At 58.7% G+C, this 14,629-nt stretch overlaps 1 protein-coding gene across 2 annotated transcripts; it reads left to right on the top strand.

Moving 5' to 3' along the window:
- Positions 1 to 783: 783 nt before the first annotated feature.
- Positions 784 to 14,549, top strand: SLC25A1 (solute carrier family 25 member 1). Of its 2 annotated transcripts, XM_059863803.1 has the most exons (9): positions 784 to 928; positions 10,699 to 10,806; positions 10,933 to 11,032; positions 11,257 to 11,395; positions 11,878 to 11,962; positions 12,123 to 12,227; positions 12,611 to 12,726; positions 13,045 to 13,118; positions 13,215 to 14,549. In XM_059863803.1, exons 1-9 carry the CDS (start codon positions 835 to 837, stop codon positions 13,327 to 13,329), a joined length of 936 nt encoding a protein of 311 aa, XP_059719786.1. In that variant the 5' UTR covers positions 784 to 834; the 3' UTR covers positions 13,330 to 14,549. The 2 variants fall into 2 exon arrangements, with proteins under 2 accessions (XP_059719786.1, XP_059719787.1); XM_059863804.1 differs by lacking the exons at positions 784 to 928; positions 10,933 to 11,032.
- Positions 14,550 to 14,629: the final 80 nt, after the last annotated feature.

Raw genomic sequence — 14,629 nt, 5'->3', positions numbered from 1 at the left:
ATAAAGCAAAAAAATATCCTAGTGCAATTTGCACAGCCCAGTCATTGAGCAGCAATAGAGGATACACCAATGCCCCCCCCCCAAAAAAAAAACAAACAAAAAAAAACCCCACACAAACAAACAAAACAAAAAAATACACCAAAAAAAAAAAAAAACCACCCACAGTACCAACCAACCCCGGCTAAGCCCGGAGTGTCATTGCTTTTACAGCAGCCTTTTAATTTGAGAATGTTTTTGTTTCTCTTCCGCCTGCGCTGGGCGTTAACATGCGCTTCCTACCCCGGGAGTTCTTGATCTCCTTTCCTCGCTGAAACAGAAAGGATTCAAGCCAAAGGCCTGAGATGAGCAAACCCTCCCCTTTTCCTCCCCTCGGACGGTCGCCACCGCGCAGGAGCGCACTGCTGTGTATTCTCCCTGACCGAGGGCCTTGGGGTGGTTCAGAGCTAGTCCTGGCCCAAGCGTGCCCGGAGGGGCTGATGCTGCTCAGGACAGGGGGCACTGCTGCCCACGTCCCTCCGGCCGGGCCGGCATCTCTCCGTACCCACACGGAGGCTTTTCCCGTGGATTCCTGGAAGCGGGCTGAGCAGCTCCCGTTTCCGCAGCACCCAAGGCCGGGCTGGGTCACGCTGCCGCCCCGCTGCCGTTCACCCGCCGCTCCGCTGCCGTTCACCCGCCACCCCGCGCCCCGCAGAGCCGCTCCCCACGTCCCCAGGGGCCGCCCCCGCCCCGCCCCGCGAGGATGTGACGCCGCCGGGGCCGCCCCTCGCGGGCGCGGCTCTGAAATAGGGCTCGGCCGCCGCCGCCGGGCAGCCGGAGCCGCGGAGCAGCGCGGCCATGCCCGCCCCCGCCGCGCCCCGCAGCCTGGCTGCCGCCGCCGCCCCCGCCGGCAAGGCCAAGCTCACGCACCCCGGCAAGGCCATCCTGGCAGGTAAGGGGATCCCGGGGCTCCCCTGGGGACTGGACTCGCCCCGCCGCTGCCAGCGTGGGCATCCGGCTGGGCGGCGGCTGCCGGGCCCGCCCCGGGGCGGTGGCGCTCCCGCAGGTGCTGCTCCATCCCGGGACTGCCCGCGGAAGGCGACCCCGCTGGACCGGAGTTTCCCTTCAGCCACAGCCAAAGAGCTCCCGCAGCTGCATCCCGAGCCTGGACGCTGGCTGCGGGCTTCCGCGATCCGCGGAGACCCCAGCGTCTCGCCAGGCTGTTCTGCACCCGGTGTTCCAGCCGGGAAGGTGCTGGTGGGCTCGGGCGTGACGGGAGTCGAGCGGCACTCGGGGGTTCAGCGGTGTTCAGCAGGAGGGAGCGGAACTGATGGGAGAGGCTGGTGCCAGCAAGGGCCCCACATGATCCCCCGAGGGTGTTGAGGGAGAGGGCTGAAGCAGCAGCAGTCGGTTGTCCCTGCCCCAGCTGTGTCCCACAGGCTGCGCTGATACAGCTCCTCTGAAGGCTGCTTGGTCCCTCCTTTGTGCCTGAGCATCAGTCTCTTGGATCAGGGCGTGTTTTCCCGTCCAGTTCTGACCACTTCCATGGGCTCAGAACAGTAACTGCACCGAGGGCAGCAGTAACTGCAGAGTTAACGTTCTGCCTTCTGCTTGTGGCTCTTTCGAGCTCTGAGCTGAATGGAGTCCAAGACAGTTGCAGGCTTGTTAAACTCCTTTGTAGCTGTTCATTAGCTCCCTGGTTTCTCCTGCCAGTCGCAGGACAATTCCCAGAGTGGAGATTAGCGTCTTTGTTTTGAAATGAGCCATCGTAGCCTCGACATGATTGGCATGTTTAGAGCTTTTGTGTTTTCCAGCCAATTCCCCCTCCTACGATTGTGCCTTTGTTTGTCTGTCCAACTCCCTGCTCCCCTCCAACCCCTCCAAGGGCAGAGCTCCAGCCTCCAGTAGCGGGACCGGGGAGCAGCGGGGCTCTGCCCGCACGGGGAGCGGAGCCGCGGCCGCTCCGCTCTGCCCACCGGCCCTGCCCCCGCCCGGCGGGCGGCCTCCCTCGCAGCCCCGGGAGAACTGGCGGAGGTGGATGCGGCCGCTGGAGCGTTCAAAGGGTGCCGAAGCCTCCCGGTGTCACGTCTCCGGGAAGGGACTTTGCCATCATTCAGCTGCCTGGCCAAAGGGCTGGGGCCAAGGAGGAGGCAGCCTCCAACGAGAGGATGACTTCTCACTCAAGTGAGCCCTTTGGTGAGACCCGGCTTCTCCGGAGCTCTGTGCTCCTCTCTGCTGCTCCATCTCAAAATGGGTTGTTTTTTTTTTTCAGGCCTCTTGACTTAAAGGTCCTTTAAATAGGACTTAATCCAATTTTAGGGTGGGAAGGACTGGCTCCTTTTTGCCCACTCTTCCCAGTCTTTCCCAACTTGCTGTTCATGTGCAATGAAAGCATCAGGTTGTCACTGCCTGGACCAATGTACCAGGATACTTTCATAGATCTTGTGTAGATTTGTAATTGGGATCATCAGTTTACCAGCATCAGCCTCCTGTGAGAGAGGCTGCAGCAGACTTGCAGAGGTAGAAGGACTCTATTGAGATGCTGGTCTTCTCCTCACAGGCTGTAATCAGAGTAATTGGTTAATGGGCAGAAGTCCAGCCAAGCCTCTGTGGCATCTAATTGTATTAGAGAACCACAGAAATGAGAGAAAGCTGCTGTTAACTCCCTGTGCCCTGGTCTGCTCAGCCCTCCAGCCCCTCACTGGGGGATGCAGTGCTGTTTGTGGCTGTCTCTGCTGACTTTAAGGGGATTGCTGACGCTCTCAGAGTTTCTCATCTGACATCTGTCTGTGCAACAGGGATGTGTGCTCCACGTTCTGGTGAGCTGGAGGTGTTAAGATGGAACATTCCTGCTGTGCTTCATCAGCCTGTGCTGGTGGAGTTAAATAAGCCATCATCTCTCCCTGGGTGCATATCTGCTCCCAGACCCGGTGGGTAATTGGGATCCTCTGCCAGGGAGGCACAGCTCCCTTGGCTGCCCAGACCTCAGCAGGCTGGGGTTGGCTCTTTTCTGAAGAGTAAAGCTCTGTCTGCCAAGAGCTCTTCTCCTTCAATTGTCACAACAGACAAAATGCAAGGTTAAAAATTAATTTGCTAATGGGCCCTCCTTTGTCCAAGCAGCTGTTGTGTGCCAAGGCAGCACTTCACCTTGCAGTGACAACGCTGCTGGTGCTGCTGTGGCCACGTGTGGCCTGAGCACATGAAAGCAGCTCGGGCTCTTCTGCTGGATGACAACCTGTTAGCAGGTGGGCCAGGAGCCCAGCTCTGTCTCCGGCCTCCTGCAGCCAGCCTTCCTGTTTTGTGCTGTGGTTTCCAAACAGCCCACCAGACTCCTGTCCCTCCCACCAGCATCCTGAAGGGCTCGGTGCTGCTGGTCTGCTATGCTCCCAGCACAAGGCCATACTGAAGTGGGGAGCTTGAAATTAAGGCAGTTAAGTGGTGAGACAAGAATGCTGGTGTCAGAGCTGGTGCCAGAGTCATCATTCACCTCTGGGAATCCTGAGAGTGCTTCTTCACTGGGTTTTTGGATGCCACGTTGGCAGCTCATTTTGGTGCTGTTGGATCAGCTCAAGTCAGCCTGCAGTGTGGGCTATTTCCAGCCCAGCACAAATGGTCTTTGCCTCGCACCCCTGCCCTCCTCTTGAGACCTTTGCTCGTGTTTATCAGTGCTCATTTGATGAAAGGCTCTGCCTGCCCTCACCAGAGTTAAGTACAGCCTTATTCTGTTTCTAGCCAGCTTTGAAGCCTGGGGTCTGCTCCCTCCCACGGAGAAGCTCCCAGCTGCCTTGTTCTCTGCATGGTATCTTTGCTCACCCGGGGGCTGTTGCACAGTTGCTGTTCCTACCTACACCTAATCCTGCCTGGCCAGGGAGATAGGATGCCTGGATACTGTCCTGCATGGTGCTGGATTTGGAAAGAGCTCACAGGGGTTGTGGCTGCTACCCTGGTGTTGAGTCCCACTGGCAAATAACAGTGATGTGCACCAGGGTCCTAGGGGGAGCACGGGCAGGGAGGGGGGGAGTGCAGGGAGAGGATAGGGCATGAAGCAGGGTTCAGCAAGGGAGCCCAGGATCCCAAACAAAGCAGTAATTGGAGCTTCAGTTTCCTCCTCTTTGTTAATCCTTGATATTATCTTTCTTAGGAAATGCTGTACCGGCAGAGGAGAGGAGTCAGGGACTGGGTGTGAAAGCTGAGACTTGCCTTTTGCAGAGCAGGTCTCCTTTCCCAAAAGTCCCAAGTCCATCTGGATTTCCAGGGCCATTGCTCTCAGGAGAGGGTGTGAGGGAGGTTGTGCTGCTGTGAATGGCTATGGTCCAGCACACTCCCTGGTTTTGAGATAGGTGCCTGGTGCTCACAGCAGAGTAGGGGATGTTTCTCCCTTCATTCTGAGCTGGGTGGAGGCCAAGCTCAGCCAGGGGAAAAGATTGGAGAGCGTGGAGGGAGCCAGTCCTGCTGGCCCTCAGTACATCACTCCTGGCTGTGGTTTCTCCCTGCAGTTGCCTCCTGTGGCTATCATCTGTTTGGGGAGTGGGGCACAAAGACCATGCTAGCCTTGAGTGAGTCCCTGCCTGCCTGGGAGCCCTCATGGGCTGCAGTGGAAACCTATAAGAGCCCCAAGGCTTCTGGTGGGAGGAGGATGTCAGCCCCAGGACCAGGAAACTGTACTGGTGTGTCCCTTTGGTCTGAATGGATTCTGTTTGAGCTGGGGTTAACCCTGGGCTCTGAAATGTGAGTTTCTGAGTTTTTCACATGCCTGATGTTCTGCTTGACATTCTGCAGGCAACCATTTTCTCTGGGTTGATGTAAACGATTGGAAGGAGTCGTCCGTCTTCCCAAGATGATGAGCACCATGAGCTGACAGCCTAGCATCTTTCAGCTCTCATGGTGCTGTGTGGCGCATGCCAATGCAGCCTCCCTGCTCCTGCTTGTGCCCTGAGGTCTCAGGTCATCTCTTGACAGCAGAGATTGGGGTTTTTTGGCCATCTTTTCTCCCTCTCTGTGCTCCAGTGCTTTGTACAGCAGTCACTCCCTTGTGCTGGGGGCTGGGAGATCAAAGCCTGTCCCCAGGGAAGTCTCAGTCCTGGCAGTGGCTCCTTCATCCAGCTATGGGACTGTGCTGGGGGAGTCATCCAACAGCCCTGGGCTCTGACACTGGCTTCCTGTTCCATGTCTTAGAGTTTTTTGACACTTGAAAAGTTGGTGTCTGAAGTGGTGGGATGGGCAGGAGGCAGCTCATGGTGACAAACCCGGGGCCATGCAGTGTGCGGGGCAGTGGGGAGAAGGTGACTTGAGCAGGACAAAGAACCTGGCAGTCCCCAAAGGTGGAATCAGCACCAAAGGCAGAGGACTGCTTTAACTGTGAGCATGGGGAAATGGCTTCTGCCATTATACTCACAGCTGAGAAATTTAAATTGTAAGAATGATTAATTGTCATATTGAGAGGTAAATGCAAAGAGGTGATGAATGAGTGAGTTGTGAAAGGACAGCCTGTTCAAACAGGACAGTTCCAGTAAGATTCAGGACAAATGGTCTCATCCCATCCATAGCGTTATCTGCAGCGCTGTTTGGACGGGGCTGTTTGCCCACAGTGGCACAGGGCACAGAGGGGCACCTCTCATGTTTGCCATTCTGTTTCACTGGGGGTTCAGACTGTTGCTAGCCTGCCTGTAGCACCATGACCAAAACAGCTGTGAATGTCTGCTTACTGCTGGGCATGCTGAACCCCTGTGCTCCCCACTGGCCTTGCCCCTGTCAGATGGGAGGGAGGGAGACCTTCCTAACCCCAGCATGGGGACAGACTCCCTCTGAGCCTGCTGGCCTGTTGCAGGACATGTTTTTTCCCTTCTAACCAACACACTGTTAAACTTCTGGCAGTCTGGTTTGGGGAAGCAGCCTTCCCCATCTCAGCACTGCGTCAGACTTTTGGTGGCAGAGCTGCCCCCGTGGTGGTTTTCCTCAAGGATGTGGCTGCGGATGGGTGGTGAAGGACTGTCCTGGCCGGAGGAGGTGCCCGGGTGAGGACAGCAGTGCTGGAGCTCTGCCAAGAGCCAGCTGTCCTGGAGAGCTGCAGCCCCAGCGAGGCTCCTGCCTGCTCCTGAGCCCCCAGTTTCACAAGATGGCCAGTGGTGGGAAGTGCCGGGAGGGTGGAGCTGTTAAACCCGTTTCACCGCTGCAGGCAGGCAGGGCAGGATTGCTCCACGGCAATGGATGGGTGAAGAGCAGCCTGGATGGCTGCCAGGGGGGTTGGTCCCTCGGTGAGGGGAGCAGGCGGCAGTCTGGGCTACAGAGACCTGTCACAAGCTGCAGGTGGGTATTTCTGCCTTCCTGGTTTGTAGCAGCCTGATAGTCTTTGGTTCTTGGGGTTTGTTCTTCCTTATCTCCCCAGCTCCAAAAGCTATGTTGGCTAATTAAAAGGGCACCAAGTGCCCTTGTGAGAGTGCTGAAACTGTAAGCACAGCATCCAGGAGTTGGGCAGGATTGCACCCTGTGCCTGTAGTGTGTGGTTGGTGTCACCCGTGTCAGCTGCTCAGCTCACCCCATCCAGCTGCACCTTCTGCACGTGGGCTGGGAGCCCCCAAAATGGGGAACTCAGGGCTCAGCCTGCACTGAGAGCCTGTTTGTGCTTTTCCACCATCTTCAGCCACCTGGCTGACAGAAGGAGAAGCTCCAGGCATGGGCCCTGGGAGAGCTCTGCTGCTTTGATTCCAGACCTTAGGAATAACTTCCTCTGGCCTGAAAGGATCCTAACGAATCTGAAGTTAAAAGGGGTTTTTTATATGGAAATCAGGTGCTGGTATGTCAGCATGTGAAATTACTCTTAAAATGGAGAGCCTGAAATTTCTCCCCAGGTGCTCACTTCTCATCAGAGCTGCAGAGACCTGCTGCTCCATCACTCTGCAGGAGCAGGATGCTTTTGCAGGCACAGCCACTTGCAGGAGTCGCAGAGGGGCCAGTGCCACCCCCTGCCCCTAAGTGGCTCCCAGACAGGGCAGTGGGTGTTCATTGGGGTGCTTGCCTCTGGGTAGGAGTTTGCAGAGGATGTCAATGCCAGTCCTGGCTGTGCAGCCTTGGTTTGTGTCAGTCCTGGGGCTCTGCTTGTCTTCCCCATTGCAGCTGCATCTTCTCACCTTCGGTGCTGCTCTGGTCTGGAGCTGGGTCCCTGGGTCGGGGTGGTCAGTGGTGTCCCAGAAGCTGCTCATGGACCGTGTGTGGAGCTGAACCTGTGTGTGCTGATGCCATCACGTGTTGTGTGAGCATTGCAGGGGCAGCACCCTCCCCCTGTCCCCAAAAAACCCTCTTTTCCCTCCTGCCAGCTCTCCCCAGCCGTGCCCAAGGGTTGCAGGCGTGTCCTCAAAGGACGGCCTCCTCGGGCCTCTCGGCTGGGGAAAGCTGAACTTTTTCTAGGAAAACTCTGCCAGGGTATTTTTCCCTTCTCTCCCTTCCCGCTGAGCCTGCAATGTCAGGATAGCTGGCAGCTGAAGCACTTGCAGGCTTGCTGCAGGCAGGGAGCCATTCCTGGTGCAGGGAGTGGGATCCCCCTGCCGGGGGCACCTTCCCTGGGGCCGGGCAGAGCGACCTTCCCTGAAGGTCGTTCCCTGTCCTCTGGCTCCTGCATCCAGTGAGCAGCCAGAGCCTTGGCCCGGTATCTCAGCTGCCCCGAGTGCCCTTTCACCTCCTGAGTGCTGCTGTTCATGCTGACTCTGTGGTGTTGCAATAGCTGGAGCTGCTGTGTAAAGTCCGGGTAAACAGGTTGCAAAGTCCCTGCAGCTCTGGAGAGGAAGGGGATTGGATAAAGCTGCTGCTCATGGGCAGTGGGGTGATTTATTTGCATAGAATGAGGTTTCTGCTGGGGCAAAACTGTGTGGGGAGAGGAGATGACAGCAGAGCAGGACCTCTGATGGGTCTTGCTTCCAGGGGGCTGCAGGGCAGGTAGCCTGTGCCACCCCATCTCTCTGTGGGCAAAAGAAAATGGACTAAAATTGCCACAAGTCATGGAGTGTGTTCACAGTCCCTGCTCTCTCTGCACCTTCCCATGGGATTTTAGGCCAGAACAACACTGGGGAACAGGGAGGGGACCTGGCAGCATGAGTGCCCTGTTCCTTCATCCTTGGCTAGGGCAACCTCATTGCCCCAGAAGCTGCCAGTTCCCAGGAACAACGTGCTGTTCCTTTGCTGGGCTCCTGTGGATAGCTTTGCCCGTGGGATGCTGAGCAGAGCCTCTGCCTCCCCTGCATGGGAGTGTGACCACTGAGGCTGTAGCAGGTTGCAGGAGGTGCAGCATCTCTCCCTGTAGCATTTGGTGTGGCTGCCATGAGCTGAGGTGCTGGTTGCCCCTGGGCTGCTGCTTTTCCTGGGTGCTTCCCTGCTGTCTGGCTTCTGGGTGTGCTGACGGAGGAGCTGGTGCTGGGGGACCAAGAGAGAACAAATATTTATGGTGCTTAAAACACCCAGCACTTCAGTTCTGCAGTGTGTGAGGGAGGGAAGTGGCCTTGGCAGCGCTCAGGGTGTTCGTGTGGCTGTGGTGGCGCAAGGCCGGTGGCACGGTGGTGTGTGGCGGAGTGGAGAGGTGCCAGCTGGTGCTCAGCTTTTTGGGGACTGTTGCACCAAGCTGGAGCACATTGTTCCTCATCGAGCTGCTCTCTGGGCCCTGCCAGCTGCTCCTGCAGGAGCTGTTTGTCTTTGCAGGAGAAATTAGTGTTCAGCCAGCTCCCTGCCATGGGACAGGCGGTGCCTGCCACTCTGATGGACACGCCTAGGGCAGGAGAGGGCTGGGGAGGCAGCAGGGGTGTGCTGGGGACTCTGGGGATGGTGGCTGTCCTCCTGTGATGCCGCAGGGGAGCTGTTGGCTGGCTGCAGTGCCGTGAGCTGGCTCTGTGTTTCCTCCCAGAGCAGCGGGTGCGCAGAGGCTGCCAGTGGTCACCCAGCACCGCCTCCTGAGGAGCGCCTGCCTGGGCTGGGCTGGGCTGGGCAGCTCCAGCCCCTCTGGGAACACAGTGGGAAACAAGGAGCCTTTGTTTGCTGTGGCAGAGCTGGGCTGGCCTCATGCCCTGTCCCCACGGCTGGGATGCTGCCCAGCTGGGCTGGCGAGTCCTGCCTTGGGTACTCAGTGCCACGGTGTCCCCATCCCTGCCGTGCCTGTGGGAGGAGTGGGATGCTCTGTGAGCACAAAGCTGAGCTTTGCATTGCCCCAGCTGTGTTGAGGCTGGCCTGGCTTCTTGGCTTCCTGGGTAAGAGGTGCAGCCTGGTGCTTTTTGTGCTTGGGGGGAAAAAACAGCATAAGGCTGTTTTAAGATGGGTGCTGCTCTGCTGCTGGGGACTGGGCTGAGAGGAGGCAGCAGTGCTCCCGAGGATGCCAGCTGCCAGTGGCACCAACAGGGTGGAGCTGGCAACACCAGAGAGATCTCTTGCATGTGTGAGGGCCGTGCAGAAGAAATACAACTTTGTGAGGAAGTCGCTGGTCCAAGGAGTTGGTGCTGCCTGTTGTTGTCACAGGGAACAGCCATGGGCCTTGGTGTCCCCTATCAGCATCTCTTCACGGGGGTACTTTGGGGGGATGCTGATAAGCAGAACTGTGCCACGTGGCTCCAGCCTGTGCTTCACTGCAGAGCAGGATAACAACCTCTGCACCCAGTCCCAGCCTCTCCTACAGAGGCAGTGTGCTCCCTGCTGGGGTGTCCCCTGGGCCCTGATGGGCCTCCAAACCTGGCAGTGGGGGCCACAGGCCTGCTGAGTCACACCAAGGACATGGCCAGGCTGGAGGAACCACTGGAGGCTGTATAGGAGAGTGGGAGTCCCAGCTGGGGGCTGACCACACGCTGCACCCCAGTGAGCTGGAGCATGATTCACCTTCCCTGGCCAAAGAGCAGGGAGGTCCTTGGGGTGCTCAGGGTGGTGTTGGCCCCAGTGGCAGCATCCTGTGCCCTGTCCTGGGCGGAGCAGGGTTGGCCCTGTGAGACCTGAGGGAGCTCAGCCCTGTGCTTCCTCCTGGTGCTGCCAGCACAAAGGGCTCCTAATGCTCGGCAGGGCCTGGGCACACTTTGATGCTCTGTGATCCATCATGGCCGGATGGGCTGAGCCCAGCTCCCCCAGCACAGCTGGGTCCAGCTACAAGGGCTCCAACCATGCTGAGGGGAGCTCCAGAGCTAAGAGCCAGCATCCCTTGCTGCCCAGGCCATCAGGAAAGGCTGCAGCCGATGTAATCAGTGCCCAGCAGCCACCACTGTGGGAGCCCAGGACAGCCAGACAGGCTTGATTATAATTGTGCTTCCTGCCAGCACAGCCAGGTCTGCAAATGGGCTCCTGCTGGTGTGGGGAGTGGTGCTGGGCCTGCCACAGCACTGATGGGTTTGTGCATCCCAGTGCTGGCAGCTCACCTGGAGGTGTGAGGCTCCAGAGAGGGAGAGATGCCTTTGAGGGGCAGCACACCAAATAGGCAGCCATGGATGTGGTGTTTTGCCCTGTTTTCCCACCCCTTTGCCCAGTGTCCTTGACAGCTCTTGCCATGGAAGGCCAGTGATGCCCATGCAAGGCACCAGGTTGGTACAGGGCCCTGCTGCTGCGTGGAGTCCTCAGGGTTTTGGTGAGGACAGGGATATTGTGTCCCATCCCAGACCTGGCTGCCAGAGGTCCCAGGCTCAGCCGTCATGGAGCTGGGAGCAGCCATGTGGCAGTGAACGGGCACAATGCTGCTCCTCCCTCAGTGTCCTTTCCTCTCCCATGCAGGTGGCCTGGCTGGAGGGATCGAGATCTGCATCACGTTCCCCACCGAGTATGTGAAGACACAGCTCCAGCTGGATGAGAAGGCAAACCCTCCCCGCTACAAGGGCATTGGTGAGCAGCCCCTCTCTGGGTTTGGGGCTCCTGGGCAGCCTGGCTGGTGCTGGGGGATTTGGCTGGGCGGTGGTGGGTGGTCCTCGGCGTGGCGGGTGACAGCGGCCCCGCTGTGCTCTGCCGCAGGGGACTGTGTGAAGCAGACTGTCCGTGACCATGGCATCCGGGGGCTGTACCGGGGGCTCAGCTCGCTGCTGTACGGCTCCATCCCCAAGGCTGCCGTCAGGTACGTGCCCCCGTGGCAAGGGGTGAGTGGGGGGGACCCCCAACAGCAGCAAGCAAGGGGGTGGCTTTGCCCTTGGTGTCTCTGTTGGTGTTTTACCAAAGCCATGTGGTCTCCCAGGCAGGGAGGGTCCTCTCACAGGGTGTGCAGCTGCTCCTGGACCCAGAACAGGGGGGTGCAGACCCCTGTCTGGGTGCCCAGGGGTTGGCACAGTGGCTCCTTTGCAGGTTCGGGACATTCGAGTTCCTCAGCAACCAGATGAGAGATGAGCAGGGGCGGCTGGACGGCACACGGAGCCTCATCTGCGGGCTGGGGGCTGGCATGGCTGAGGCTGTGCTTGTGGTCTGCCCCATGGAGACTGTGAAGGTGGGTGGGTGTGCCTGCCACTGTCCCCTGCCTTGGCACCCCTCGCTGGGCTGGGCTGGGAGGGGACAAAATCCAGGGATGCCCTACTTTTGGGGACCTGAGGGCTGTGTGCATTTGCCCAAGACTATTTTGTAGGGGTGGATCGGATGCTGGAAAGCCCTGTGAAGGTCAAGTCAGGTAGCCCTGGCCCCTTCTCTGCTCCAGGGAGGAGCCCCACACCCAGGAGCCATCTTGTCACCCATTTCATGAGTGTAGGGCCCACATGGCTGCCTGCAGGAGCAGTTTCCCATGTTTTCCTCTGCCAAATGCACTGCTGGCCATGGGCACAGGCTTCCCCCATGATCTCTCCCAGAGCTGCCTGGCTGCGTGGGTTGGCTCTGGTCTTGGGATGTCCCTGGAACAAGGCAGGAGGTGGCTGCCAGCCCTTGGGGCCATCACATCTGCATTACCTCAGCCAGGACAAGCACATCATCTCCTTGTAGGTGAAGTTTATCCATGACCAGACCTCTCCCAACCCCAAATACCGTGGTTTCTTCCATGGCGTCCGGGAGATCGTTCGGGAACAGGGTGAGTCCCAGGAAAGTGGCACCCTGACTCCCTGAGTACTGCCATGCTATGGGGACAGGGTGGGAGGTGGTGGACGGGCACAGACTGGGACAGGTGGCCTGGGGAGATTTTTCTCTGCCACTTGAGGCTGGTTTCCCCTCCAAACACCCTCTTCTTGCAGGACTGAAGGGGACCTACCAGGGCTTGACTGCAACTGTCCTCAAGCAAGGATCAAACCAGGCCATCCGCTTCTTCGTCATGACCTCCCTCAGGAACTGGTACAAAGGTATGGTGCCCTTGGCCCCCCAGGCCACCCTGGCTGTGCCTCTGGCTCCGTAGCCACCCTTGGGAGCTGGGATGGTTTTTCCTTCCACACACCTCCTATTTCTCATGCCTCAGTCACTTGGAATGGAGGAAGATGAATACTGGGGTGGGGTGGCACCAGCTTGTGGGGCTGATGGGTCCTAGTGCTGGAGCATCACTGTCACACCCCCCTGAGCCCCACAGTGCGGTGTGGGCTCTGTGGGGCAGGTGCTGCTGGACAGTCCCCAGCTCAGCACTGCCCCCTGACCACAAGCAGCCAGACCTGGGACTTTCCTTCCAGGCTCCCTCGGGAATGTACGTGGGAATCCCACCACCGCTCTGCCCTGACCCTCTCTTCCTTCCCAGGGGACAATCCCAACAAGGTCATTAACCCCATCGTAACAGGGGTGTTTGGAGCCCTTGCTGGAGCTGCGAGTGTCTTCGGCAACACTCCCTTGGATGTGGTGAAGACCAGAATGCAGGTACAGCGCCAGGGCCTGGTGTGGGACTGCTCTGCCTGCAGCAGACTGGGGGCACCCACTGCCTGGGAGCTGTTTGCTGCTGTCCCTGGGGCAGGCACACAATGCCCACGAGGTTTGGTTTGGGACTTGTCTGGGATTGCTCCTGGGCCGTGGGGAAGGATTGCACGGAGTGGGGACATCCGTGTGGGGTCTGATATTCTGCAGCAGTGGAGAGAGCTCAGTTCCTCATGGCACACCCCCAGTTCCCTGCCTCTCCCCTGAAATCCCCCAGATGCATCCCTGGCTCTGGCCTCTGATCCTGCTTTTCCCTTCCCACAGGGGCTGGAAGCGCACAAGTACAAGAACACCTGGGACTGTGCCTACCAGATCATGAAACACGAAGGGCCCCTGGCGTAAGCTCTGCAGTGGGGGTGGCTGGTGGGGAGGATGGGCAGGGAAGGGGCTGTGAGAGCACCCAGCCCCACTGCCCCCCTCTCTATTCCTGGCAGGTTTTACAAGGGTACAGTGCCTCGCTTGGGCCGTGTGTGTCTTGATGTGGCCATTGTCTTCATCATCTACGATGAGGTGGTCAAATTCCTCGACAAGGTGTGGAAAACGGACTGAGGGGCCGGGCCAGGCAGCCCCCACCTCCTGTGCCCCACAGGGCTTCAGCTGGAGAGCAGAGACCAAACCCACACCCACCTGCGGCACTGCTGGGGCCAGGTCTGCCCTGCACACCCCAAACCTGGCCACCTTTATCTTTAGGAACAGGCTCTGAAGCAGGTTAAATTACTAGTTGTGTGCTGAAAGGAGCAGGGAGGGAGCTGCTTCCCATCATCCCAACCCCCAGCATCCAAGTCATGCCCACCCCAATCTCCTGGTGACACTTTCCCCCAGCCCCACATCAGCTATGTGTAGTAGTTAACCAGACTGAGATGTCCCTTGGACAGTGGCCTTGGGGCTCCCAGCAACCAGGAACTCCTGACTGCCTCAAGAGCAGCTCTTTTGGGGGTGCTGAGAGCCCCCTCAAGCCATGTGGGTAAAATGCCAAACTGTACATCACAAGCTGACAATGGGGCTGATACCATGGCAGGGTCACAGCAGCTCTTGGAGGGGGCCCAGCAGCCCTGCACCCCCTGGGATGGGAGAGCAGTGACCCCCTGGTGTGACCCCAAGCTCCCTCCTCCCTCCCCGCCAGCACCAAGACCACTGGTGTACAACATCCCATCCTGTCCCGGGGATCCTGCTCAGCCCCGGGCTGCTGAGCAGCAGTTGCCCAAAATTGCACATCCACCAGGCCTTTATTCTGCTCACTGTGGGCTGGGGTTGGGGTGAGCCGGGTGCCCCCTCACCTGCCGTTTACAGCCGAGACGTGCGTGCGAGCCGGGCAGGAGGTGCAGCCCCAGGCCTCAGGCTTGGCCCCTCGGCCAGGGGTGCAAACCCCTTTCTTCTGCCACATTCCCTGCATCCGCCCTCCCGCCGCGTTTCTGTGGTGCCGTAGGTGATCCCGTAGCTTTTGGAGCTTTAGAGCTTCACGCTGACTCACTAACACCCGTGGCCATGGGGCTGGAGCCCTGCCCTGCCCATGCCAGGCTCGCCCCACTGGATTTGTGCCAAATTTCTCCCTGAGGGAGCTGGGGGTGCAAGAGCCAGGGCTCAACCCATCCCTCGTCCCCCTTGTAGCCAGCGATGAGCTCAGCCTTAACACTGGAGGGTGAAGGAGGAAAGCCTGGGCACGGTTTACCTGCGGCTTTTGGCTCTGAAGCCAGTGAGGGTTGCATTAGGTTTTTTTTATTGTTATTCTGTTTTACATTCGCAATTTGAATAAAATCAGTCTGGCTTTAGCGGCTGCGTTGCGTCCGGGCTGTGCTGAATGGGCAGCGAGTGGCTCCTGCCCTGTGGGTGGGGGACGAGGCTCCCCATC

This window comes from Haemorhous mexicanus, chromosome 19, assembly GCF_027477595.1.
Source record: "Haemorhous mexicanus isolate bHaeMex1 chromosome 19, bHaeMex1.pri, whole genome shotgun sequence".
Taxonomy (NCBI): domain Eukaryota; kingdom Metazoa; phylum Chordata; class Aves; order Passeriformes; family Fringillidae; genus Haemorhous; species Haemorhous mexicanus.
Note: the sequence above shows the minus strand (reverse complement) of the source record. Positions and strands in the feature narration are given on the sequence as shown.

Bases quoted from the DNA above. Each gene is read 5' to 3' on its own strand.
- SLC25A1 (XM_059863803.1), top strand. From the start codon at position 835: ATGCCCGCCCCCGCCGCGCCCCGCAGCCTGGCTGCCGCCGCCGCCCCC. The intron at 11,963-12,122 runs GTGAGTCCCAGG...CTCTTCTTGCAG, and splicing joins GGAGATCGTTCGGGAACAGG to GACTGAAGGGGACCTACCAG. The intron at 13,119-13,214 runs GTAAGCTCTGCA...TATTCCTGGCAG, and splicing joins AAACACGAAGGGCCCCTGGC to GTTTTACAAGGGTACAGTGC.